Here is a 27,679-nt window from a genome sequence, read left to right on the forward strand (position 1 = left end):
TATCTTAGAAAAGGAAGAGGACAGGTGGGAGGGGACAGGTGGAGGATATAAAGACAGAAGATGGTCAAACATATTGAAGTTTAAAAAGTGTCTATGGAATCCATCCGTCACAATGACAATGACGTTACATCAATAAAAAGCATTTTTAAATGTCACCTCTGGAAACAGTACAGCATCTGTATAGTCAGTTTTTTCCAGCAATATAAAACCAACAGGAAAGTTAAGACACAAGACTGAAACATTTATAACTACATCTAAGCTAAAATAGAGGTTGTTATTGATAGTTATCACCTTAAAAGTCAACAGGTAACCATACCTTCAAGATACCCTAACAACAAACCCTGAGATTAGTGTAACATAGCCTGAATTGACACATATAGCCATCATGGACAGATTCCTCAATTAAATATCCCTTGCAACTCTAGGGGGAAAAAAAGATTTTAAAGAGATATAAACTTTCAGCACAGAGAGATATGGGTAAGCAGGAGAACTGTCACTTTTTGGAGTGACTATTTAGAGAAACAAAACCAAACTTTTTTACACTTTTTCTGTCACCAAAGAACAAGATCATTCTTAAAGACACTCATCTACATCTTAGAAACAAAATGTTTCAAAAACTACACTCAATTTAAAAACAAACAAACAAACAAAAAACCCCACACCTTAAAAGTGCACCCCGGCGGCTGGAGAGATGGCTCAGTGGTTAAGAGCACTGACTGCTCTTTCAGAGGTCTTGAGTTCAAGTCCCTGCAACCACGTGGTGACTCACAACCATCTGTTACGGCGGGATTTGGTGCCCTCTTCCAGTATGCAAGCATACATTCAGGCGGAGCATTGTATACATACTAAATCAATCTTTGAAAACAAGTGTTCCTCTGAGAAACGTAATCACTTTCTTATAAATGGTTTCAAATAAATTCTGTTACTTTTTTTTAAAAAATATGAATTAAATGGTCTCCCTGCCCCCTTAGAGAGTCAGTCATCCACGAATAGATACTATGTAGCACTTGTTTAATGACCCTGAGGAAAATGATGGTTATAGTCTGACAAACTAATATACTGGCAAAGTAACAACACCCTTAACCAGCTGCTTTCTCTCAACAAGATAACTGGAACTTAATTGTGAAACTTTTTGAAAATTTACATGCTGTTCTGAGTGACCTTCTAGACCCAGTTTGATTATTAGCAGAGAGGTCTAGGGACCAAACCTTGGGTCCACTATTTACCAGACTGACCTTGGCAAACAAATGTAGTCCTCATTTGAAAATAAAAAACAATCCTAACTACTCTACTGGATGACACAAAAAAATGGGCAAGGGATGTGCTCAACATTTAGCTTGGTACTAAAAAATATGAAAGTATTAGCTATCATTGTTTTAACTCAATTTCTGCAAAGTCAGATGGCACTCAAAGATACTAAGTTTGAGTATCTTTACTGATATGTAAAGTTTGAACTAAAACATCAATACATTGTGGAAATCGTATAAACCTGTAGTTAAGGTTTAAATCCATTAAGAGACAGATTTAAGGCAGGTGTGGTTGTTGTCGGCCTGTAATCCCCGCATTCCGGAGGGCTGAGGTAGGAAGATCATGAGTTTAAATCCAGCCTGCGCTACATGTTGAAATCTGTCGTTAAAAGTTGTTTTTAAAGTCAAAATCAGGTTTATTTTCTCTAAGATGACAACAGCAATTATCTGGGGGCGGGCGTTGGGCACAGCCCCCCAAAAAACCTCAATCATTGGGATACAACAAACTCCAATGTTTCAATATGCAAACAGAGCTTTGGTGGCTGTAAGGATCAATCCCTTTGAGTTTGAACGGAAATTAACTCTCAAACTGGATAATGGCATATAATTCATTGCACAATCCGAGTTATCTAAAATCGATTTGTCATACTTGTTAAAAGGAAGTCATTAAGTTCAAGGTTTATAAACCGGTCAACGACCTCGGAAGGGCTAATCTCCACAATTTGCAAGCGATCATACTGGGAGGTATATGCTGCAAATCTATCTTCCCCCGGCCCCCAGACCATGTTAATAAAATTGCCTACAAACAAATAGGTGGATTAGCAAAAATTATTTTCAAAGCGGCTTTGGACGGCCCAAATTTGCTTTAGAATACGTTGCAAATCTGATGGTGGTTTTGCACAACTTTGAAGAGGAGATAAGCAAGTTAAATGCGGTGGGTGCGTAAACTATCCCAATCCACAGGTAGATTCTACGTTCTGACCCTCATCTTGGGGTGAAAGCCTGCAACCGTAAGCCTCCCTTGAGAGTACCGCGTGACTAAAAACAAGGCGATCAGAAGTGGCCAGCCAGTCCCAAGGGTGAACACTGTTAGCTATTTTCCAGAGGACACTCCAACTAGCAAGGACGGAAGAGCAGGGCATTAAGGGTCATAACTCGAGAGGGAGTGAAACGGCACCAGGAGTCTCGAGAGAGAGGTTTGCCAGGACTGCAGATGGACCCAGGGCAGGGGTGACGTCTTTCGACTGTCCCCGGGCAGTGGGTCCGGAGTGCTGACGACTCCCGCCGTCAAGGAGGGAGGCCGCGATGGGTCGTCAGCGGCGCGCTCCGCTGCCGTCAGACACACGCCCGCGGTGAAGGTGCCCTCCGGTCCCCTCCCGAAGCCCCACAGCAAACAAGGACCCAGGCTACCTCTCAGGATGTGGGGACGTCTCCACGGATTCCCGCCGCACGGGCCGTGAGGAACTGCCTCGGCAGGGCCACCCGGCCGAGCGGAGGACGAGCAAACACTAGGCCTCCACCACCCAGGGCCAGCCGCGCCCACTAGCAACGTGCTCCGACCCTCCGTGCCCGCTCGCAGGGCTAGAGGCACGCCGCCGCGCGGGGAACCATGGGACTCGTAGTTCCAACGCGGAGGAAGCCACGCTCCCAGTCTGGCCTTGGAATTGACTAAGTCCCGGGCGCACTCCCCGGAAGTGACGTAACAAGGCACGCGTGGCTCCGGCCGGCGTTTCCGCAAACAGAATCGTGGATGACTGTGTGGGTGAGTGTGGCGTTCGGCGTTCTGGCCTTTCCTTGCCTCTTTGTCTTAAATCTTGTGTATTTAAGAGCAGAGATAGCCTGAACGCCGGGACTCCTGGCTGGGATCGTTACTCGTTAGCCTCCTGCCTCCGGTCCTTGCTTGGTGGGATTTATTGTGCCCATAGCCGGAAGCAGTGTGGATACTGCTTGTCTTGAGACGGTGGGTGCTGTTGCTCCTCCAGACCACAGTAGCCCAGGGAGGACAAGATCCTGTGCTTCTTTCTGCTAGGGCCGAAGGGCTGTGATGAGGGATGGGCCGGAGACATGTTGGGAGCCAGAGAGGGTTTGTTCTGTCTGGGGCACTGCCGTAGGACCCTGACCCAAAGGTTGGGCAAAAGGCTGGGCCCGGGATGGGAACCGATGAACTTAGTCGGAGAGATGCTTTCCCCTTTCCGTTTCATTGGCTTGCACCCCGCTGTAGACAGTCAAGGTGGTCCGTGAGATCATGCCTGACCATGAGCTAGCAGCCACAAACAGAGATGAGCAGGAAAAATGATTTACTTGAGTCGCTACTGAACTTATGGAGCGGTCCTGGCCTGTGCTTACCCCATCAAGCACACTTCCGCCACCCCAGTCAGCCAGTAAAAAGAGACGAATTCATAATGAAAAGCAGGAAAAGGAGATTTCACTCTATGTGAAATTGGGAGGTGGTGCAGACATAGCCATCCAGTAACCCTTCCATCTTTGTGGGTCTTGAAATGAGGGTGAGGTTTAACTAGAAGGCAAGAAGAATGCAACCTGGCCAAAGTGTGGTCCTGCCTTCAATTACCCGTCTTTGCCTGGGCTTCCGTTGTTTCTTGTAAGGTGGTCTCACTACGCCTTTTGGCTTGCTCCTTTCCCGTCTCTCAGCATAAAGTTCCTAGGGGAATATTCATTTTTTCCTCTCCCCCCACTTCCTTCTCTCCTTCCCTCCCTCTCCCTCTCCCCTCCCACTCTACTTCCCTTATTTTGGTGTTCATTGTTTCAACAATTTAACAGCTCAAGAGATTTGGGTATCCCTTTAGAATATCTTGATTACTGTGAGTCAAGTTACAGTGTGATTGCAGGTACAAACAACGAACTCCCTGTCACTCTACTTATTACCATAAATTTCCTTCTGCATTGTTCCATCAACTCATCTCTCTTTAAGTATTTTCAATACCATTGCTGATAGTTTTATTATTGTAGGTGTTGATGCGAAGCTAGGGATCAAACTCAGAGCTAGAGTGTGCCCTTGTGAACAAGAATTCCTGGAAGGAAGCTGGGACCCCAGAGCTATTGATTGATTTTTAGAATCTTGGTGGTCTTTGGAACTTGAGTGATTTGGATAAGGTGGAGTGTTGCAAGTCCAGATTCTGATTATCTTGGTCCATCTTTAGTCCCCTTGTCATTTATTTTGCTCTTTACGTGACCTGACATTTGTGTGACCATTAGGTAAATCCTTTAGAATGTACAAACAGATCCCTGGTTCTGACCAACTAATAAAAGGTAAAGGATTCTGTCAGATAGCATCTGGTTCCTGTAGCTGAGATTTGCTTGCCTTTCTGTGACCCACCTACCTGATGCTTCCACCAATGTATTTGAGAAGTGTCTGGATTTATGACTTCTTTCTTCTGCAACTATATAACTTACTGGAATGGTTACTGTGTTAGAACATGGAATTTTAGTAACCTGAATCTGAGTCCCTTAGTCATTGTCACGAAATTTGGCTCGAGAATAAACTATCTCCTATTCCCCTTGAGGTGAGAGCCATTGCATCCCTGTGTATCAGGTAAAGGGCTCCATCATGGAGCCATGTGACATTGGATTCTAGACATTCTTAATCATTTTATGGTATTGAATGCATTTTATGACAGCCAATCTGTGAAAGTATAGACCATGAATAAAATTCACCTTAAACACCAGTACTTATTTTAGGCAATAGTTACAGCTAAGGATACTATTTCACATGTTTTTTTGATGATAAAACTAAGTTTCTTCCAGGCATTAAATGGCAGAGGGGATGTAAGAGTTTTCCTAACTCTTTGGTCAGTTTTCCTTGATACTGATTTATAGTAGTTACTCTGTAAATTCTTTTCCTAATTGATTTTGTTTTCTTTGTTCTTTTACTCAGTTGTTCCTGTGTGACACATTTTGGGGTTTTTGTTGTTGTTGTTCTTGTTTGTTTTGGTTAGTTTGTTTGTGTTTTTGCTTTGATTATTGGTTAGTGAAAGCTAATGTCCCCTGCAATCCTTATCAGTTCCCAGTGACTTGTTTTTAACTTGTTCATACAAATAATTTCATCTTTTCTTTATGCAAAATGTCTTTACAAGTAATTTAAACTTTTGTCTTAGTTACTTTTCTTTCTATTGCTGTGATAAGACACCATGACCAAGGGGACTTTTAGAAGATTTTTATCTGGGGATTATAGTTTCAGTGGGTTAGAGTCTGTGAGCATCAATGTCAGGGAACGTGGTTGGTAGGCCGGCCGGCCGGCAGGGAACGTGGTTGGTAGGCAGGCCAGCTGGCAGGGAACGTGGTTGGTAGGCAGGCCGGCCGGCCGGCCGGCCGGCCTGTGGCATGCATGGTTCTAGAGCGGTAGCTGAGAGTATGTCTTGATTTACAAGCACAAGGCAGTGAGCTAGCTGTGAATAAACTGGCCTTTAGAAAACTTCAAAACCTACCCACGCGACACACCTCCACCCAGGCCACACCTCTAATCCTGCCCAGACTCTAGCACCAATTGAGAGCAAGTATTCAAATATATTAGCCAATGGGGCTTGTTCTCGTTCAAACCACCACATGTCTTTATTACTTTTGGGACTCAGGGTTTCTTATTGTTTTGACTTTGATTTCCATTTACCATATATTTCAGTAACACAGCTTGATATTTTAGTAGAAATATTTGTTATAAATTTAATGGAGATAGTTCACATGCATTTTTTTTGTAGTAGGTTGGCAAATTAATTGAATGACTGAATACATAGGCCATTACAATTCCTTCCTACAGATTACTTCTTTTTCCTCCCAATTTACACATGTGCCCCAGAATATATTTGAAAGCGATTTTAAAGGTGAGTCTTCAAGCTGTTCTAAAGCTATTTCCACTCTTCGCTTTCTGTGTAGTTACAGGGTTCATTATGAAATAAGGATTTCGGGCTGGAGAGATGGCTCAGTGGTTAAGAGCACTGACTGCTCTTCGGAAGGTCCTGAGTTCAAATCCCAGCAACCACATGGTGGCTCACAACCATCCGTCATGAGATCTGATGCCCTCTTCTGGTGTGAGGACAGCTACAGTGTACTTAGATATAATAATAAATAAATCTTTAAAAAAAAAAAGAAATAAGGATTTCAACGTCTTGACGTCCTGTATTATTTGTAGTCAAAATATCTAAGGGGGCAGCTTACTAGAAAAGCGTGGTGCATAATTTAGGAGAGTTCAGGCTGTGCTACTTGGTTTGGGGGGTTGGGCCCTGGGATCAGGCTGAATATTATTCTGGAGGAGACAGTTTACCTCATGGTAGTCAAGGAATTACTGGCAACCACGTATACTTGACATACTTACCCCCAAACAGCCTTTACCTCCTCAAGTCTCTGGGAGCTCCCAACATAGTGCTTCTAGCTGAAAACCAAGCAAGCGCTCACCACGGACTGGTGCCGGGTTTCCCCACACAGTAACGCTTTGCTCCAGCCCCAAAGATCTGTGACCATTTGATAATCGAATTCACAGAGCCCGCTTTCAGTCCTCAGAGTTAGCAGTTTAGTGCTTGCTGTTCACAAGTCTAATGTTAACATTTCCTGACACTCAAGGCAGGCCCTTTGCTATGAGACCCTGTAAGGCAAAAAGAAAATTACATGGTAATTCGGAAGATTAGAGTGGCAACAGGAGTGCAGTCAGTGAGGCCAGGTTTAAGAGGTCTCGGGTGGGAACAAGAATGCTTTGGGGAATTGGACTGCAGGCAGTTCATGTTATACTCTACTAAAGATTTATCTCTGCGGTGAAACTTTGTTATAGGCTGAGTTGAAAGCTGACACACTAGTTAATCTAGTAGAAGAAATGACCACATTCAAGCTTTTGGTTTTTTGTTGTTTTTGCTTTTGAGATGGATTCTTACTGGGTAGCCTTAGCTGGCATAGAGCACTGTCAACCTGGTTCCAACTCACAGAGATCCCTTGATCTTGGCCAGCCAAGTGCTGGGATTAAAGGCACCTGCGACCACGCTCAGACTGTAATATGGTTATCAGTAGCCACACCTTACCTGCTTTACGGTGAGAATCAAGAGCAGAAACATTAAGTGTGATAGTATTGCTGTGTCACAACATGCTAGCCTACACACTCACATTGCTTCAGAATCGTGTTCCGAAGGTGTCTGCACAACGTTGCCGGGCAGTCACCGTATGGTAACCCACCTCCCTGCTACTAGTCTTAGTTTTGCATCACTTTGGCCAGATGCCAGAGAAAGCAATTGAAAAGATGAAGGATTGCTCTGGCTTCAGACTGTGATTGTTTGGCTCCTTGCACTTGGCAGAATACCATGACAACAGTAGCGTGCGACTAAGGAACTTTGTTTCCTAGGGATGGACAGGAGGCAGAGGGGAAGTTACCAAGGATGGCCATAACCTTCAATGGTATCTCTTCTGTGACACTAGTCCCCATGTTCTCAGATTTCCAGAATCTCCCAAAATAGCACCAACAGGTGGGAACCATGCATTTGACACCCAAGCCTGTGAGGAAATAATTTCATATTCAAATAATTTCCAAACCAAAGCAATGCCTTAATGGTTCTATTAATTCAATAATTTAGTCCCAATTATTTAATAAGTATATTCTAACAAATTTATGTTTATAAAAATTAATACACATAGCTTAGAAGGAATAGTACCTGTGTTTAATTCTTGATTGAGCAAAACTGCTTGGTAATGGCGTGTATATTTGATGGCTACTCCAAGAATTTTAGATCTTAGATGCCAAACCTGTATTTGTGTATTTTGACTTCATTTGTCTTTTTAAATGTACATACTGTCTATATAAATAAAATTGTAGATGTTTGGAGGCATCCTAATTAATACTACTGCATATTTATAGCTTCATATGTAATGCATATATAATCATTGTTTTAGTCCTGGTGTGTACAGCCTTTTGACATTATGAAGCAATATTATTACAAAGCTCATACTCGAGAACTGTACTGTTCAGTTTATGATATTTGTGTTGGGTTCCATTCCTGTCTATAGTGAATGGCCGTAAGTGTTGTGGGGTAAAGACTAGATGTGTCTGCAGGACTGAGATTATTTTTAGAGTCTTAGCATTAGTATGTGTAAATGTGTAAATGATACTTTATTTTTTGACTATTCCAGTGTCGATTGATGAGGTTTTGCTGTCAGTTCAAGTAACGAGAAATGGAAGGTTCCGCGAAAGCGTCAGTCGCTTCTGACCCAGAGTCCCCTCCAGGTGGTAATGAGCCCGCTGCTGCCTCTGGGCAGAGGCTTCCAGAAAATACTCCTCCATGCCAGCAAGTAGATCAGCCAAAAATGCAGAAGGAGTTTGGGGAGGATCTTGTAGAGCAAAATTCGAGTTATGTGCAAGATTCTCCATCCAAGAAAAGGAAACTTGATGTTGAAATCATCTTAGAGGAAAAGCACTCTGAGGATGATGGAGGTTCGGCAAAGAGAAGCAAACTGGAAAGAGGTGATGTGTCGGAAGATGAGCCTTCCCTTGGTAGGCTTAACCAGACCAAGAGAAAACTGCAGCCTCAGGACGATGAGGTACCGCAGAAGGTACACTGCAGTATTTTCTTCTTAATTCACTGTGCATAACTAGGAGTATGGAGCAGCTGCAGAGAAATTACAGATATATTTAAACAGTTTAGGAATGTTTTGCTTTTAAATAAGTATAATCTTAAAGTACAATAGGCTCAACATTTTATTAAGGTGAACCTTGTGCTGGGATAATTTTCATATTCTTTTGAAACTCTTGTTTGATCAGAACCTTGAAAGCTAGTTTCTATAGTTTGCTTTTTAGTAAATTGGTTTTTTTTTTTAAGATTTATTTATTTTACATGAGTATACTGTAGCTGTCTTTAGACACACATCCCTTTACAGATGGTTGTGAGCCACCATGTGGTTGCTGGGAATTGAACTCAGGACCTCTGAAGGAGCAGTCAGTGCTCTCACCTGCCGAGCCATCTCTCCAACCCCTACTCATTTGTTTTTAAAGATAGTACGTGGCCCAGTTGGTGTACTATTTGTCCTTTTTTATTGGGTGTCTCAGGTAGACAGATGATCACTTAAAGTAATAACCGCCAAGCTGTGCTCAGCTTTATTCTCCTCTACGAATGTGCTAAAGCATAAACTTTTCCAGCTTCCAGTCTGGTTTATGTAGTCATTTATCATAATTTTGGTTAAGTTGATGCAAAAGGCTGATGGGCAGCAAGGTATAATACACATTTGCAATGCTGGAACGGATACTGAGGCTGAATCTGGGATTGGAAAGAAAGAATACTTGGCAAGTTAGTAACACTTTGTTACCAGGTCTGAAAGAGAAAGTAGCAGGCCAGGCTCTCACCAATAGTGTCCTTGTAAAAAGGTAATCTTAGTTGGTAAACTTGGAAGTCCTGTCTTAAAGTTGATATATAAAATAAAGAATTAATTAGATGCTTTGAAAAAGATGGCAGAGGGTGAAGGCATTTACCTACCTACTGTGGAATTTTTATAGAATGCTTAGGATTTTACTAAATGCAGATTGAAAATCATTTCGTTAGAGTAGTGTATGTACTGCCGAAGCGGGCATGTTTCAATAGATTAATAATGTTTAATAAAACTCACTGATACTGAGTGTAGCCTACTAAATGCTAACTCCCCTATGTCTGCATTATGCATCATAACAGTAATTCCCCACTGATCCTAAAATGTAGCGGCTTATTTCTTTCACTCCCTTTAGAAGCTCATCCATTGACTGTCTATTGAGTTGAATAAATCGAAACTGTGAAGCAGTTTCTTAAAACATTTAGTCGTAAATGATACGGGTGAGGGTCGCAGTCTGGACCTTAAACTGGGGAGCTGGGGATTCGTTTTATAAAGAATCAGGGCAGTCCTTCATTATTGCGGTGGGTCCAGCCGTTGCGCCTGAGTTGTGCGTGCTTGGTCTGTAACGGAAGTCAGGCGAGCTGAGGCTTTTCCTTCCCTTCCAGATTGTGCTCTAACCCCTAATTCTGTTCCTTGCAGTTGCAGAAGCTGGAGGAAGGACACAGCTCAGCCGTGGCTGCCCACTATAATGAGCTTCAGGAAGTTGGCCTGGCGAAGCGTAGTCAAAGTCGCATTTTTTACCTAAGAAACTTCAATAATTGGATTAAAAGTATTCTGATTGGTACGACCGGTTTTTGCCCTTTAGTTGGGAGATAAATTTTTATTGGGGTACATCGCTTTTCACCGCACCTAAGGGTGCACACATTGAAAGTGCTGGGCAGCTACACTGTAGCCACAGCCCATGTCCTGCTTTGGGTCCTCTCTCCCAGTTTTAATCATATGTCAGGCTTTGAACACCATCATTGACTCTTCCCTTTGTTGTCACACTTCGGTTTTAAAACGCTAGAAAGCCAGAAGTATTCCCTTGGGAGAAATTGTTTTACTATTTGTTTTTAGTTCATTGTATGGGGCATTTATAATGTTTAGTTGCTATTGACTTAACAGCCTTTCACGTGGCAGTGAAATGCCTTTATACTTTTAGTAACAACTCAAGGCTATTACATAATAGTTTTAGCGATGTGCATGTTGGATTGAGCATTGAGTTTTTATTATGTCAAGAAAAGGACAGCGTTAGGACTCTACCTGTGTGCTTTCCCGGAGTTGGTGTTGGTCACAGAGCTTGTCTGTCTGTCTGTCTGTCTTCTATGATTTCTTGAGGAAAATGTTTACCTTTGAGGACTGATAAGGACAGACAGTTTTGGAACTAATGTTTTCTCTATGAAAACTCACCTTTAAAATTAAAATGGAAATGAGTAGAGAAAATAGGATTTAGAATGTAATTATTGCTTTCTCTGCTAGTGAAATCAGACTTGTCTGTAAGTTTAGAGAAATTTTAAGGGTATATCTTAAGGTTTTTTTATAGTGGAGGGTTTTTGTTGTTTATTCCTTTTTGTCTGATTGTAATTCATATGAATAAAGTTTAATAGGAATTCTGCAAGTGCTTCTGCATGTCACACATCATTTTGTTGTTTTGGTGAATAAGTATTAAGACTCATGACAGAAACTTAAATATGGGACACCTATGCTTCGATGAAAGCTACTTTCATATCTATATTGAAAGGCAGAAATATTGGTAGCGAATATTTAGCCACCCAAATAGTATCCATACAAATTATAAAGTATTAAACAGTAACAAAATAGGGGACAGATTCACTAGTGTATCAAGTACGGCTGAATACCTCATTTATGTCAAACTATTATTAATAAGCCCGTTAAACTGTTTGGCTTCTGCCTGTCTGAGGGGAGGCTTGAGGCAGTTTTTGACTAGGTCTTAAGGCTGATTGAAAAGAACAAGAAGCATCTACTGTTGTTGTTCCATAAAGTGTGTCACAGGGACACACTGGAGCTATGGGAAGCGAGAGTTTTTCTCTTATCACACATGTTACAGCTTTTTTTTTTTTTAAATTAGGAGTTAATATCACCTACTTATCCTTCAAGAAATCATTCTAACCTTGTAAAAGGACATGTGAACTCTTTACTAATAAGGGATCAAGTTACTTCCTCTTTGTTAGATTTTGGAGAGCACCAACTTATATTAAGTACACATTAGTGTGGTATAGTCCATAGGAGTTGTCAGACAGAAGTTAGTAGGTTTTAAAGAAGCTGCTGTGGTAAAAATAGAGAAAATGTGTTATGATTGATTTCTCTCTTCTAGGGGAAATTTTAGAAAAGGTACGACAAAGAAAAACCCGTGACATCACTGTTTTGGACCTGGGATGTGGAAAAGGTGGAGATTTGCTCAAGTGGAGGAAGGGGAGAATTAGCAGGCTAGTGTGTGCTGGTAAGACAGATACTGACAATGTAAAGAGCTGTTTTTACATGGGGGCCAGTGTAATGTAATGGCTCGGTGGGTACAAGCACGTGCCATGCAGGTCTGAGCACCTGAGTTCAATCCCCAGAGCCCACATGAAGGAGGAGGAGCAAGGGCTTGCTTGTGCACAGTCTCTCCCTGTTCACACACACAAGCACGGATGCAGTGAGAGGAATGGTAGGTAAGCAAATAACACATCTTAAAGATAAGAATTACTGTGGTCAGCCAGGTGAATGGGAAGTTAAAGGGGCCGCTTTGCTAATATGATGCTAAGATGTCTGAAGGCACCTTCTCTCCTTAGACCATGCATGTGATAGGTGAAAAATGAGTTAAGGCTTTTCTGGTGGTTTTGTAATACAGTTAATGTTAACTTGACCTTCCCTAAAGAAAGGGCGTATTGTTACTATTACGTTATTGTTCCTATTGGGTATCACCTTCTTTCTGTTTGATGGATCGCAGGATGTAAAACAGCATTGCCTCCAAAAGTACCCAAGTCAGTAGTTTTCTTAATTTTTCTTGTTTGATGAGCCATATATACTAAAACAATTACTGAGAATTCATAAATTTATGTGTGTGGCTAAAGCTGTTGATTCTTGAGCGTGTTAGAAATTGAGGCTGAGATTTTTTTTGTTGTTTTGGTTTTTTTTTTGTTCTGTTTTTTTTTTGTTTTTGTTTTTTTTGTTTTTTGAGACAGGGTTTCTCGAAACCTGGCTGTCCTGGAACTCACTTTGTACACCAGGCTGGCGTCGAACTCAGAAATCCGCCGTAGGCTGAGATTTTTAATTTATACAAATAAAGTTTAATGGGAATTCTGGCAAGTAGACTTTGAGAAATGTCTCTACATTTACCAGGCCATTTTGTTATTTTGGTGAATAAGTGGCTGTAAATGAAAGGTGGTGTTAGCCTTTCTCAGATAATTGTAGCTTCATCTTTGGGGAGAAGTCAGGCAGCCAGTAATTCTGTAAGGGGAATTAGGTGTGGGATCTGTAAGGGGATTAGATGTGGGACCTCCTGGCAAGCACTGCATAGTCCCTTACTTTCAGACCCATTGGGCTGTCTTATATTTTCAGAATGGTTTCAGAATACCCGGAAAGTACTGTTTGCTGAAGTTATCTTGTGACTCACACCAAGAAATCACATTTTCGTAATATTATCACCAATCACAAAGGTGGTTGATAGAAATTTTTTTTTCCTCAGAATTGTGATTTTTTTTTTTTGAAAGTCAAATTTTATCTCTGGCAATAAGCACTATCCATTGTGTCCCTTGAAATGACCCTGTGCATCTTCAATAATACATGTGTGGTAGAGTTCAAGAGCCATTCTTTGAAGCTCAAGTAACTCTTTTTAAACACACTGCAATGTCAGCTCACAACCCGAGATGTGCTGGGTGCTGCTAGTGACAGGAAAAGACAGCTCATCCCCATGGTGATGCTCAGAGATGGGAATCAGAGCCAAGGTCGAGCTTCTCCTGTTTTAGGGAGGACGTTCTAAGTGAACACTGGCTTTCCCCGCTGGTGTATGGTAGTGAAGAACTCAGGACACTCCACAGTACCATTTGGTGCCACTGCTCTGCATGTATGACTTTACCTGTCATTGCTTTCCTGTCCCAAGTGCAAATGTCACAGCAAGGAGAACAGGTGCATTTCAGTATGAAAACAATGACTTGATATTTCACAAAATGAGCTGATAGATGTTGTTAGCTTTTACAGTTCAAGTTGGAATCTGAGTTTTCTGCCTCATACTTGAATGAATATTTAAAACCTGGCTCGGTTCGTAAAAGCTCTTGCTGTGTGAGCCTGATAAATTCTCAGAACCCGTGATGGAGGGAAAGACCCAATTCCTGAAAGCTGTCCTTTGACTTCCACACACATAGTGATGATAAAACTGATCATCTTAGCCTTGGCTTGCATAAGTACTACCAAGGAAGCTCTACGGGGACGGGGAAACTGCTTATTCTATATGGAATGTAGTTGAACATTTACATGAGCAAAGGAAAAGGAAACAAGGTCTTCATTTAAAGGAAGGGAAAGACCCCTGCATCCTTTCCCTTATCTTATGCCTGGGTCTCAGGCCACGGTGTTGCAGCTGAGTTGCTAGTCCGTGTTGACATTTCCTCCTTTTACCCTGCCAGATATCGCTGATATTTCTATGAAACAATGTCAACAGCGTTACGAAGACATGAGATGTCGTCGCGATAATGAGCATATTTTTAGTGCAGAATTTATAACTGCTGACTGTTCAAAGGTACAGATTTTTAGTTTTAATTTTTATGTTTATGTTTATGTATATCAGTGTTTGCCTGCATTTGTGTTAGTGTGCACCACATGCATGCCTGGTAGCGATGGAGGCCGGATGAGGGTATCGGAATTGGAACTGGAACTAAGGACAGTTTTAAGCTGCCAAGTGGGTTCTAGGAATCCAACCTGTGTCCTCTACAACGAGCAGCAAGCCATCCCTCCAGCCTCATGCTTTCTTTTTACAGTGCCAGGATCAAGTGCAGGCTCTCACACCTGCTGCAGCTCCCATTTTTAAGACTGATCCATTTGTTAAATTGTGATTTGAAACAAACATTAAAAATCCTAGGGCATGCATTTTCAATTTATTACAAATTCTGTTATAATAAATCCTTGGATACTTTTAGACAAGTTTTACTTTTAATAAATGGGTATCTTGAAGTCTCTTTTGCTTTTTGATTTGGGCAAGATTTGTTTTCATCCTCGTTTTCAAGGCTGCAAGCAATATATGACTAACTAGACAGGTACTATTTAAAGATTCATAAATCCCTTGGTATCCCTAAAGTCCCAGAGTCTACAGAAGTTCAAAGTCCCTTATATAAAATGGCATATATTTGTGGGTAACTATACACATAGTTATATGTACTTTAAAAGCCTGTTTAGATGATTTTAGTATGGTACTGAATATAGTGAAGATGCTGTGTAACTAGTCGTCACACTGTTTAGGAAATAAGTGTCAAAATTGTCTACATATTCATTTAAACAATACATTTTCCTCTTATCTTGAATCCATCATTGGTTGACTTCCCTGTCCCAGAGCCTGAGGATATGAATGGCTGCTTTATTTCACAATAGACCTGGACTTAAATGCATGTTTGTTCACCTTGTAGTTTATAAGGACGGCTTCCTGTCAGATCAGAACCACTGTGTGCTTTTCACCTTCCATTGTTCCTCTGAGATTCTCAACTGCAGTAATCTTCTTTAAGTATTTAAGAGCTTTTAAATAGTACCTGTCTAGTCAGTCATATATTGCTTGCAGCCTTGAAAACGGGGGTGAGAAATGTGTGTGCTGCTTAACAGGTGAAAACTTAAGTACTGGTTCTTTTGGATGCCAAGGGTTGAATGACCCAAGTGACTGTTGAATGTCAGTTTATTTTAGCTCTCAAGACCAACTGAAATGTTAGGCAACATTTTTATTTATTTATTTAACGTGCGTATAGTGTGTTTGGGGGTGGTACATCCGTGACACAGCTTCCATGGCAAGTCAGGGGTCTCCAGCTTCGTTTTCACCTTCCACTTTGTTTGAAGGGAAAACCTTTCTTGTTTGTTCCTGTCCTTTAGACCTCAGGTTTGTGAGTTTTGAGAGGATTCCCCTGTGTCCACCTCGTCTCACCATAAGAATGGTCAGGCTCCTGACACATCCTGCTGTGCCCTGAGTTACATGTCTCCCAAGGCCACAAACTCAGGCTTGCAGGCTTGCAGGACCTAACACTTTACCTACTGAGTCATCTCTCTGGCCTGACATATTTTAGCATGATTTCAGAATTCCCCACTTTTTAAAGGTCACCATGAAAATCAAAATCTTGATTATTTTATGTTTGTGCTGAGTAGATGGGTGGGTATTGGTGAATATTGGGTATTGTTCCTCTTCCCTGGGACAGGGTTTCTTGAGGCTGGCCAGGGAGCTCTGCACACTGCGTCTGCCTCTCACTTTCACTTGCGCTATCTACCCAGACCTGTAGATGTTTAGGTCAGGGTAAGAAAGAATGCTTTTATGAAGTGGTCCTTGCTATAATATATACATGACAAAGAATAAATCAAAGATTGGCGAGAACTATTGATTACCTGTCAGGGAACAGCTACTTTAAGAGCCCTAAATTCTAGTAACTTACTAAAAACTTTTAATCTATGTTGTAATTAGTTTAAAATACTAACCCATTTACATTTGTTACAGGAACTTTTGGTTGAAAAATTCCGTGACCCAGAAATGTACTTTGATGTCTGCAGCTGCCAGTTTGCTTGCCATTACTCCTTTGAGTCCCAGGTGCAGGCGGATACGATGCTTAGAAATGCCTGCGGGAGGCTTAACCCTGGCGGCTATTTTATTGGCACCACTCCCAATAGCTTTGAACTGATGTAAGTAACTTGAATCCAGTTGACATTGGTCAGGTACCTTTTAAAATTGTATCATGTGCTTTTTCGCATGCATGATATGATTGACAGGATGAAAAATATTAACCATAATTCTTTTATTTTGGTGGTGGAATAACCCAATAGAAGACGCCTTGAAGCTTCAGAAACAGAATCATTTGGAAATGAAATATACACTGTGAAATTCCAGAAGAAAGGAAATTATCCTTTATTTGGCTGCAAATATGACTTTAACTTGGAAGGTGTTGTGGATGTCCCTGAATTCTTGGTCTATTTTCCATTGCTAACTGAGTAAGAATGTCTTGACCTGCTACTTTTTCTTTCCCCTCATCCCTGTCCTAAGGGGGCAAAATTCATATTGCTGTTCATATTGTATTTTAAATGCAACCTGAAGAAAAAGCCTTAGCTGCAGAATTGGTGTTCTCTTTAAATAACTTTCCTAAGGGAAGGGAGCCAACGGCTTTGATCACGGTAGGGGATAACTACCCTACGGGTAGTAGCAAACACAGCTTTAGTAAGGTAAAGATGAGTATATGAATCCAAGATCCTCCTTTTGAAAGATTAGCAAAAGTTTGTATTTCAGTATAGCTTTGAAATTGCCCATGGAATAGCCTAGTTGGTTGGTTTGTTTGTTTGGTTGGTTGGTTTTTTTGTTTTGTTTCTTTTGTTTTTTTTTTTTTTTTTTTCTTTTTCTTTTCCTTATCTGTACAGGGTCTCAGACTGTATGTAGCTTTGGCTGTCTTGTAACTTGCTATGTAGACCTGGCTGGCCTTGGGTTCACAAGAGAGCTACTTGCCTCTGTCTCCCTAGTGCTGGGTTTAAAGGCATGCACCACCATGCCCAGCTTCCTACAGGTTGAGTCCTGACTCCATGGTGTATTCCCCCATGCACATTGATTCTTGAGAATTCTGGTGAGCTGCAAGCATAGGAAAAGTTGAAGGTACTGGATGTATCATGTGGCTTCAAGACTTTGTGATAGATACCTTAATCTGCAGGATTTCCCTGCCAGGAGAATATACTAAAAGCCAACTTAGATGGAGGTTGCATACAGATGGCGAAATTTCACTTTGTGCTTTTTGAAGACAAACAGCCGAGGAAGCAGGAGGGCTTTGCTCACCTAGATTTGCCTGGTGAGTACTGTAGTCTAGACCCAGGCATCTTGTAACACTGTAAACACAGGGCCTTCCTGAGTCAATGCAGTGTCAGACCCTGTGACGGGTGCCGTGGCTCAGCCTCGCAGCTCTGTGCTCAAGACACTCATATAGGAGGGCTACTGTGAGTTTGAGGCTATCCTGGGCTACAATGTAAGACTATCCCAAAACAAGGGAAGAAAGTAGAGAGCTGGAGAAAGGGAGGAAGGGCAAGAGAGAATCGAGTAACAGGACATGAGCATACCACACATTGTTACAGATCCATGCTGCTTACAAAATTTTAAATTTTTAAATCAATGTGCTTTGTATTTAAAATGTTTGGAAAGAGATTGTCCTTTAACTTCATAAAAGAAGAAATTAGTTTTCTTTTTTTTTCATTTGTTTCCTATGTTAGCTTGATGATTCTGTGTAACAGAGTTAGCATCTTTAATAGACACCAAAAAAAAAAAAATGTGAAAGACTATTCAGTGCTGAGCAAATATAGCATTATTTTCTACTTAAATTGCTTGAACATGATAAGCTTAGAAAGTTATAGATTCATTCTTTAGTATATAATTTCATGTCATTAATTTTTTTGAGAATTTCATGTAGGAATTGCAGTTTTGATCAGATCCATCCCTCCCTCCCTCCCTCCCTCCCTCCCTCCCTCCCATATCTGCTTCTTCCCAGGTTCCTCCCACATCCTCACAAATTCATGTGTTTCTGTTGCTGCAGTTGTTATTTAAGTCCAGTTAGTGTTGCCCACACCCTCCTGGCTTTTTCCTGTTGTGTTCTGTGTTGGGACTTAGTCATCTGGAGTTAGTTTGTTGCTTGTGTGTTTGATAAGAGCTTTTTCTAGTCCACCTATGTTGCATGGGAATCTGTTTCTCCCTTTGTGTTAACTAAACTTGGTTGATTTCAGCTTAAGTAGGAGCAGCCTACTTAATTCTGTTAATTAAGTAGTTAAGTAGTTAATTTCTGTTAATTAAATACTTATTTTGGTTTTTGTCTGGTGATGCTCAGCTGATTCCAATATAGTTTTTTTTTTTTTTTAAATAGATTAATTATATTCCATGTGTGTGATTGCGTCACTGAGGTCCCTGGACAGATGCAGGTGTGGCTGAGGCATCCAAACACTAATAGAAGTGTAGGCCAGTGCTGGGCTGAATCCTGGAGTTGAGGAGAGTGGAAAAGAGACCTTACCAGTGGTGTGTCACTTGGGTGGGTGGGGGGGGGGGAACCAAAGAGAGTGGCTCACATTGTGGGGGAGCTGAGGAGACACACCAGAAAAACCTGCTTGTGTTCCTCCTATCTGGGGCTCAGTCAAGGGAAGGACAGTGTGGGTCAATAGTTTTACCAGGAAAATGCATGGCTACTGCCTAATACATCATTTTTTAAAATGTATTTATTTGTGTTAGCATTTGGTGATCTAAATGTTAAATCTAAAAAATGTTGAGGTTTAGCTTCTTGCCATTTAATTGAGAAAATAAACAATAATGGAATTAACTTATTGAAAAGCCCGTGAATTGCACAAATTTCGTTCTTTTTAATGAATTTTTCCCCTTTTTTTGCGTATAACTTGCTTTTGTTTCTAGTGACTTGTCTTGGAGATTTATTATAATTGAGTTTCCTTAATAAAAGAAGTATGTATGTTCATACCGTCTATGCAAGAAGGGCTAGCTCAGATAACCGTAGAGTCTTATGTGTGCCTTATGCAGTAGCCCAGTGCCAGGAGCCTCTGACATCCCTTCAACCTTCTCCTATTCAAGACTTGTCTTGTATGTTTGGTTTCCTTTACCCACTACCTGTGATTATCTCCAGGTTAGTTCATGTTGCTGAGGGTTGCATAAACTTAGTAAATGCAGGAGTGCTAACAGGAGGCAGGAGGGAACTGAAAGGACAGCTTTTAAGTCACATGGAGTATGGATGTAAAAGACAGGAAAGCTGGCTGTTCCTACAAAACCCGACAAAAAGGCTGAGCTAAGAAGAGGAAGGAAAACTAGTGAGGCTGAACCAAAAGGCAGGTGTGAAGAGAAGGCAGTATCTTCCACAAGTGATGGGTACTAAAGAGGGTAGTAATATGACCTTTGTATATTTGCAAGCTGAATCTGGCTATGCCTGGGAAAGTTCACTGAGGGGGGTAGTAGGACCGGAAGCAGGAGATAGCCATATGGTGCAGGATGACAGTGAGTGGATACGGTAAGAGGTAGACACATGGGTAAGAGAAGGAGAGCTCTGTGATGGATTGACCACAGAGACTATAGAAGGTAGACGGGTTCACTGCCATGATGAAAATGGGCAGAAAGCAGTCTTGTGAGGTTCAACCTTAGGAGGAGAAGTTAGAGTGTCTGACACATCCAGGCTGTGAGCAGTGATCACAAGTTGAATTCCAGACAGCTTCCAGCATCCCATGTATCTGATAGAGAGAAGTAAACAGATTCTGGAACAAACTTTAAAGCCTTAACATTTAGAGAAACCTGTAAAACAGTCTGCCAAGAAGCCACCCAAGATATTCTTTTGATAAAAATATAATATTTATCTTACCAGAGAATGCAGGAGATGAAGCTATTTTAAGAAAGATGCTGCATCATTTGCAGCTGTGGGGATGCAGAGAGCGAAAGCTCTCTGTTTGCCCTTCTGTGAATTGTTCTTTGCCACCCTGGAGGAAGACCTGGCTGCCAGCTTAGGGTATTAGGAATGCTTCTTTCTCCATAGGCTGAGAACTCTTACCTACCCTTCATTTGGAGTATTCTGTTAACATAAGTAATTTAGTTAAACCCAGATGTCACTTCAAAAGGAAACTGTATGAGAAAGGACCAGAAAGATGGCTCAGTGGGGAAAGGCACTTGCTGCCCAGCATGATGGCCCCAGTTCAGTCCCTGGGATCCACATCATGGAAAGAGAACCAGTACCCTCAACTTGTGCACATAAATGTGATGAAGTCGTTTCTATAAAATAAATTACGAACATCTGAAAGTGTTCCCATTAATCTTATTTGACAGAATGGCAAAGAAGTATAATATGAAACTAATCTACAAAAAAACATTTTTGGAATTCTATGAAGAAAAGATTAAAAACAATGAAAACAAAATGCTCTTAAAACGAATGCAGGCCCTGGAGGTAAGTATACAGACAAAGTATAAAGATTCTAGAACATGGTGAATATGTTTGGTATTTTGGGTGTTTTCCAGAGTTCTTCAGGCATTGCGTAGTGAGATGAACTCTGCAGGTTGTGGTTGCTGTAGATGCTCTGCCTTCTCGGACAGAGGCTGATACAGACTTCCCTAGTGGATGGTCAGTAAACACACGGGTGCACGAATGAGTGGGACTCTAACCTAGTTCTGTTTCACACGTAGTCAGTCCTACTTTAAGGTTTCTCAGCCTCAGACTTTGTGGCATTGTGGCCTGGAGAGACTCCGTCCGATCTGGGCTCCGGTGCTGTATTCGCAGCACTCCTGCCTCTGCCTATTAGAGGTCTGCTCGTAGCAGTGTCCCTGCCAGGACAGGCATGCTTCTGGGTACAATTGAGACCTCCCTGTCTACAACAGTTCTTTTATGACTAGGTCAGCAGTTTAGCGCCCTCCTGGCTGGGCCGAGGGAGCAAGTGCATAGGCCAAGTCTGTGAGGACTCTGGTGACACCTTAATAATTTGTCATATGCCAGGGCTGCTTAACTGCTTGCTTGTCCCAGTGAAGCAGTGAGATACTGCAGTCATTGCTTGCTTCCCCTTTCCCTTTTATTACATAGATAGAAAGTATCAGTGTGCTTGTAACTTACTAGAATCATACCCTGCAAAACTTAAGACAGTCTATTTTATTTAGAATATTAATATTCTTTTCTTACTCTTTGGTTTTTCTTTGCTTTTGTTGTGTTTGTTATGAGGCGAGGTCTCATTCTGTGGTACCAGTTGGCCTGGAATTCATTTTGTAGAGCAGATGGCCTTCAGACTTGCAGCAGTCCTCTTCCCCTTCCTCCCGCTGGGCTCCAGGCCTGAGGCCCATCACATCTGCTGTGCTCACACTCAACCGGAGAAAGAAGCAAAGCAGTGGATTGTTTTCCGTGTTTACTCTGTTAAACTTAAAAATTGCTGTGCGCTCTCTTCACTAGAATTTGCGTTTTCCCATAGCAATACCCTGCACATGAGAACTCTAAACTTGCCTCTGAAAAGGTGGGTGACTACACGCATGCAGCAGAGTACCTGAAGAAGAGCCAAGTGAGGTTACCTCTGGTAAGTGCCAGTGTTGACAGCCAGAACAAAGGAGCAAGTGCCGTGTGGAGACTTAGCTTATTTCACTTGTTTACAGTATCTGTGCTCGCTAGATTGCAAGTTTGGCAAGTCATAATCTGTTTCCCCTTAGTTGTGCTGACTTTTGATGCTGTAGAGCATAAACTGTGTTTATTTCAGTGAGCGGCATACAGAGCTTTTTATGAGGCCACTAAGGGGGTGAGGTGGGGGGCAAAGTCCCAGGCTTGGATCGAAAGGTCTTTGCTAACGCAGAGCTCCAGAGACAGAATTCCGAGCTCTGTGAACTTAAATGGGTGGTGGGAAAGTAGCCTGGTTTTAGTTGTATTGGCTTTTCATGCAGGTTCTCAGTTTTTAAAAAAATTAAGTATATGATGATAAGACAAGCTAGACCAGTTCCAGGGAAGGTTGCGGGCGTTTCCCTTAACATCTTAGAGCTTTCTTCACATTTACATTAGGCTCCAGAACTGAAACTCGATCTTATGAAGTCAGTACCCTGTGCAAAGTGGCACTTGGGTTTCTCATTTCTAAATTAAAGGTTTAAGATAGATACTTGTTTCAGTTTTTACCTCCCTTTCCCAACTACTACTAGGCAGTGAGATTAACTTCCTATAAGGAAATTTGTTTTCTTATTTTGTTCAGAACATTTTAATCTTAGTCTCTGTTCTTAGCTATGTATATCATAGTTTTGTGTGCAGTGTGTGTGTGTTTTGGTTTTGTTTTTTTTTTTTTCTTTTGAGACAGGGTTTCTCTGTGTAGCCCTGGCTGTCCTGGAACTCACTCTGTAGACCAGGCTGGCCTCGAACTCAGAAATCCACCTGCCTCTGCCTCCCAAGTGCTGGGATTAAAGGCGTGCGCCACCACGCCCGGCTTGCAGTGTGTGTTCTTTCAGTGAATTTAGGAGGTCTTGCTGCCTCTATCCTCTATTAAGAAATAAGCTTACATTTACTTCTGTATTGACTCTGAAGTTCTCTTTCTTTTGTAATTCTAGGGAACCTTAAGTAAGTCAGAATGGGAAGCTACAAGTGAGTATATCATCCCGCTAACTGATGATGTCAGGGACTCTGTTTTAAGGGATCATTAAAACTTGAAAATGATAGAGTTTTTCTGATACATTTTTTATTTATGCTGATAAATTGAAACATGTCACACACACACACATCTCCATTTGCACATCTGTAGAGTGACGAGAAAAATTCTGTGGACTGTTATTGAACATACTTTCATGTTTTCACTACATACTTGTTAGTAAGCAGCTGCCTCTGTAAATTTTTTTGGCTTATGCAGTACTTCCATGGATAGTACTTAATTGGTCATTCAGATGTTGACAGCAGAAAGGGGACATAGAAGAGGAATTACACACAGCAGAGTAAGGAGGGCTCTTATGGAGCCTGTATTTGAAAACAAGTGTACAAACGCATTCTGCCATGAATCTACTTTCTTCAGAGGAGAATGCATAGTCTGGCAGATGTGCAAAGTCCTGGGCTTCCACAGAAGTGTGATGCAGAGGAATTTAGTTCGTAGATCCTTAATGTTACTATAAAAGGGTTCTAATCTTTCATATGGGTGCCTTGAGAATCTGAGCACAGTTTCTGCTGTTAGAGACATACTACTTAATAAACATTGAACACTGACTTACAAAAGAAATATGAAAGGACTTGGGGGGATTAAAAAGCAAACAAGTCTGCCTTCTAGAGTTCAGTAGGAGAAACAAACAAATTCTGCCAGACATTTTACGTGCTGGAAAGGGGAAAGGTGGATGGAAAGTTGAACGTTAGAGCTTCAAACTAGCAAAATCTGAGAAGTACTACTACTGTTGCTGAGTGTTTGGTGATATCTGGACTGTCAGTTATTTTGAGTTTCAAATTGTGTATCTGAAATTGGCTTCTAGTGCTCCTAATGGTGTTAAATGGATGAGTAGAATTTTGTTTTTAAATATACTTAAGTGATCTATGTCTACCCCCAAACCACTGAAATCATAGAACGTAGAGAATGAATGATGCTTTCCTTCCTTGGTGCCGTCTGAGAACATAGCCCTGATGCCAGGAGTCACTGGATGCTGACGTCTCTCTCTGTTCTTTAGGTATCTACTTGGTCTTTGCCTTTGAGAAGCAGCAGTGAGCACGTTGCTTTAGAGCAGCACTCCATCCTCCCAGGTGGAGCAGACCATCTCAGAAACATTTGACAGCTGTTTGTTTATTTTAATAGTAAGTTCTCAATGTGTAGGATGCTGCCACAAACTTCAGTGTATGAATTTGACACTTACTGTCTGTGACAGGTTAGCATAATGTGTGTACATAGGGATGAGTTGTCTTGAAGATCTATTTTTAAGTACTGTTGTAATTGTTCCCCTCTACTGTCAAAACTCTAGCAAGGCATGTCAGAGCAGCTGACCTCCCCAGTGCTGTGATGTGTGAGCAGCTGACCTCCCCAGTGCTGGGATGTGTGAATGTGTTTACAGAGCTGATTTGACAGTCGCTAGAATTGGCAGAGGAACGTTCACGTTTCCTTACAGTGTTTTTCAAGATTTAATGGATTGTGTTCTGTATACTTGAATGTAAGTGTTCAATATATATTGCTAAAGTTATAAGATTAAATTTTGATTTTAGATTGTCCTAAGAGCTACCTGGCTAGATTTTGACCGTGTTTCAATAAAATAACTATTTGCTAATACACTGCAATTCTGAGACTCTATAGACGAACTTAGATGGCAGCACAGAGTTAGTGTGGACTGGTTGGATGTTCTCTTTAGAATTTCTTACCGTAGCAATTAGCATATCTAATTACTGAGGTTGTGATTAAGGTACGAGTAACTTCACTGGACAGTGATTCCATGGCTAGATTTCCTTAAGGTTTTGTGAAAATGCCACGTCCTAATTGTGTTCCATAATGTTTTCCGATGGATGTGTGCACGTGCAGTAGGAACAGCACAGTGAGATGCATTTCAGATGAATCCTCACCAATAAGACAACTCACTCACCAATGCTGTATCCTTCCAGGTCCCAACATGCAGCTCCTGCCCGTCTCACAACACTGGGACTCCCTCCCTAAGGCAGACCCCGCTGTCTAATTGTCTTTCAGACATTAACTGTTGAGACGTTAATGGTGTAGTAGTCGGCGTGGCTGCCTTCCAAGGGTTTACTTGCTGTCCCACAGCCATCATGATTGTCATTGTCAGTTAGAGAGCCGTCTTCTAGAACTGAGGCCACACTGAAGAAACTTGTCAGCCTTTACATCAAGAAACTTAAGAGCAAATATAATTAGACATTTGTTTAAAAATCACTTACTTAAAGGACAATTTACAAAGATGCTACTTTCTGTAAAAATCTATAGTACTTGCTTTTAAAATAGGCTCAGGGCCAGAGAGGTGGCTCAGTAGTTCAGAGTGCTGGCTGCGCGTGGAGAAGACCCAGGTTCAGTTCCCAGCACCTACATGACAGCTTACAACCATCAGTAACTCTAGTTCCAGGGGATCTGACATCATCTTTTGGCCTCCCTGGGCACCAGGCATGTGCATAGTACATACATATAATGTGCAGGCAGAATACACATATAAAGTAAAAATAATTACTTAAAAAAATTAAAGTTATAATCTAGTTTATATAGTCACTGTTCTTAGTATTTAGAGGGTAGATTTGGTTCTGGTGCGGGGGTTGTGGGTTGTGGGTGGATGGGGAGGAATGTTCTTGCTCTTAGAAATTCAGGCTCATTTTATTCCTGGGGAAGTTCCAGAAAGTATTTTGATGATGTGGCGTAGTAGAGAAAGCTTCGTCACAATTCATGATCTTAGTTAACAGTTGGTACGTCATTTTTAGTCTTTTTCTGCCCTTTCCATTCCATCCCATGGGTCATTTTTAGGAGAGAAGAATTCTTCAAAGGGTGGAATAATTGATGGTTATCCCAAGCAGCAAGAAGAGAAATGTGGAGGTCTTGGGCCCTTCCCTGAGGACTCAGAGAAAACTGGCCTGGGTCTGAGATGGGCTCTAGTCATTATACCTACTGTCAAAGACATAGGAGAGTTTCCATGATGTCACCCTACAGAAACAGTTCAAGCAGCTGCCTTTTTCCTTTTGTGTTCCTCTCTGTTGAACGTCCATCCCTCCACCCCTCCTTGCAGAAGTTCAGTGACTCAGGATGGATTCTTGAGGACAAGAATGGGAAGGTGGTCTTTTCCATTGTTTCAACAAATAAGACTTTGCCCAGCATTCTTGGAACCTAAATGTTTAATTTTGTCATGACTTGTAGTACCTGATGAGAAAGGTGTGGCTTTTCATTGCAGTATCCAGAAAGAGTCCCTTCTCTTGGGTTCAGTGATGAAAATGGTTCAGATGGGCTGTTCAGATACGTCTAGGCCTGTCACACAGTGTATGCTCAGGTTGTTTCCAAATGAAGATCAGGGGCTGGAGACAGAGATCTCAGGTTAAGAGTGCTTGCAACTTTCAGAGGACTTTAGTTTGGTTCCCAACACACATATCAAGTGGCTTAGAACTACCTGTACCTCCAATTAAAGGTACTTCAGCACTCTCCTTTAGTCTTTGCTGGCACCCGCACATACATGCAGATACCTACACGTAAATAAAAAATCAAAAGAAGAGCATGTGGGCCATTTTTGGGAATGACACAACTTGAACTAGAGGTAGTTGGCTTGGGGACAAAGCTGCACAGCAGTAGGACCTAGAACATGGACTTGTTTGGGTCTAGAATTTACTCGGGAACAGTCCAGTGTATAGTGTTGATGGAGAGAAGCTGAGGAGTTGTCTGTCCCTCCCCATCCTTCTGGTAACCTAACCTGTACAGAGAGCTGCAAGCCTGTCAGAGCTGGCTCACACACCACTTCAGTGCCCCTGAGCACATTAGGGACTCTTAACAGCAAGCAAAGACTAAGTAGAGTCACTCATAAGTAGTGGACCCTGTCTGATAACTGAGTGGCAGAGAGAAGATAGAGATTTCTCAAAAACAGAGCCCTGTTGAAACTTCTACTCTGTAGTGGGCTTAAAGTCGTATGTTCACACACTTCTCAGGGTGTAACAGGTGGTTCCTGCAGCTTTGAGTGATACTTACTGAGGCCCCTTAACTTAGATGTATTAATTCCTGAGTAAGGCGCTTTAGTACATAAGGTACCCTGGCAGGAATAGAGATAGATTATTCTTCACGGTGTGGAGACCTGGTCCTCTAACCGGACTTGTGAAATGTATGCACTAGAGGTGATGGTGTTCCCCCAACCTTATTGTGTGGATCTATCAGTGCAAAAGAGCCTCTTAAGAGAAGATGCTGTCTCAGTGTGAATTAAGTAGGCAGGCCTCATTATGTGAATTTGCTTGCTTAAACTCTGTTGAAGTGTTGTATCTATACAGGCGATCAGGGATTCTTCACAGACAGAACATACATGAATGCAGAAGCCAGAGGTTCCCTTTTGCCTACTATTTCTTCCACAGCCACCATCCACTTTTAAGCAAAATCCATTTCATCTGGCTTGAAATATGTGAAATAAAATAAAAAATACGTTCCTTGGCTTTCACTCGGCAGTGTTCATGAGACTCTTATTCTCAATAGCTGTACATTGTTCATTCTCATGATTGTACAGTATTCCGTGTATGAATAAACAACATTATACAGTGGTGGTTTGATTCATTTCTAGCTTGGGAACCACAGGTAGCCAGGAAATGAGTTTTTGTGTAGGTATCCACATTTCCTACTAGGAATAAGATTCCAGAGTCATAGCGCATGCACCAATTCATATTCATTATCAGCTACCCAGAAGCTGCAATTACCCTGCGTTCTTGATAAAGTCAACTGGGATTTGAGTGAGAATGGAGGCTTAAAGATATGTTTAAATACTTGGTCCCTAGTTGGTAGATGAG

General features: G+C 41.7%; 2 protein-coding genes across 11 annotated transcripts in view; one reads left to right on the top strand and one right to left on the bottom strand.

Annotated features, from left to right (window-relative positions):
• Fam210a (family with sequence similarity 210, member A) overlaps window positions 1-2,917 on the bottom strand; it is a 40,159-nt gene extending 37,242 nt beyond the window's left edge. Inside the window, exon 1 of one of the 3 annotated variants that reach the window (XM_030250272.1) lies at window positions 2,658-2,788. The gene's annotated coding sequence lies outside the window, so the exon portion shown is untranslated. Of the gene's footprint in view, window positions 1-2,657 lie in introns of all 3 variants that reach the window. The other 2 variants (XM_006525524.4, NM_153794.4) reach the window with 2 other exon arrangements.
• Window positions 2,817-27,436, top strand: Rnmt (RNA (guanine-7-) methyltransferase). 8 transcript variants are annotated; one of them, XM_011246991.3, is made up of 12 exons: window positions 2,919-3,009; window positions 7,582-7,702; window positions 8,364-8,783; window positions 10,230-10,371; window positions 11,905-12,030; window positions 14,192-14,304; window positions 16,249-16,430; window positions 16,572-16,736; window positions 20,578-20,695; window positions 21,702-21,803; window positions 22,810-22,843; window positions 23,902-27,436. In XM_011246991.3, the coding sequence occupies exons 3-12, from the start codon at window positions 8,406-8,408 to the stop codon at window positions 23,937-23,939; spliced, it is 1,398 nt and encodes a 465-aa protein (XP_011245293.1). In that variant the 5' UTR covers window positions 2,919-3,009; window positions 7,582-7,702; window positions 8,364-8,405; the 3' UTR covers window positions 23,940-27,436. The 8 variants fall into 8 exon arrangements, 7 of the variants coding, with proteins under 7 accessions (XP_011245293.1, NP_080716.1, NP_001164424.1 ...); XM_006526193.4 differs by lacking the exon at window positions 7,582-7,702 and adding an exon at window positions 6,016-6,079 and having other exon boundaries at window positions 2,947-3,009; NM_001361002.1 differs by lacking the exon at window positions 7,582-7,702 and adding an exon at window positions 6,016-6,079 and having other exon boundaries at window positions 3,004-3,207.
• The last annotated feature ends 243 nt before the right edge of the window (window positions 27,437-27,679 follow it).

Source organism: Mus musculus, chromosome 18, assembly GCF_000001635.26.
Source record: "Mus musculus strain C57BL/6J chromosome 18, GRCm38.p6 C57BL/6J".
NCBI classification, from domain to species: domain Eukaryota; kingdom Metazoa; phylum Chordata; class Mammalia; order Rodentia; family Muridae; genus Mus; species Mus musculus.

What these genes read in the sequence shown, in the direction of transcription:
- Rnmt (XM_011246991.3), top strand. Translation starts at nt 8,406, where the DNA reads ATGGAAGGTTCCGCGAAAGCGTCAGTCGCTTCTGACCCAGAGTCCCCT. An exon ending in TAGCAGGCTAGTGTGTGCTG is followed by an intron (nt 12,031 to 14,191) that starts GTAAGACAGATA and finishes TTACCCTGCCAG; the next exon opens with ATATCGCTGATATTTCTATG. An exon ending in GCCAAGTGAGGTTACCTCTG is followed by an intron (nt 21,804 to 22,809) that starts GTAAGTGCCAGT and finishes TTGTAATTCTAG; the next exon opens with GGAACCTTAAGTAAGTCAGA.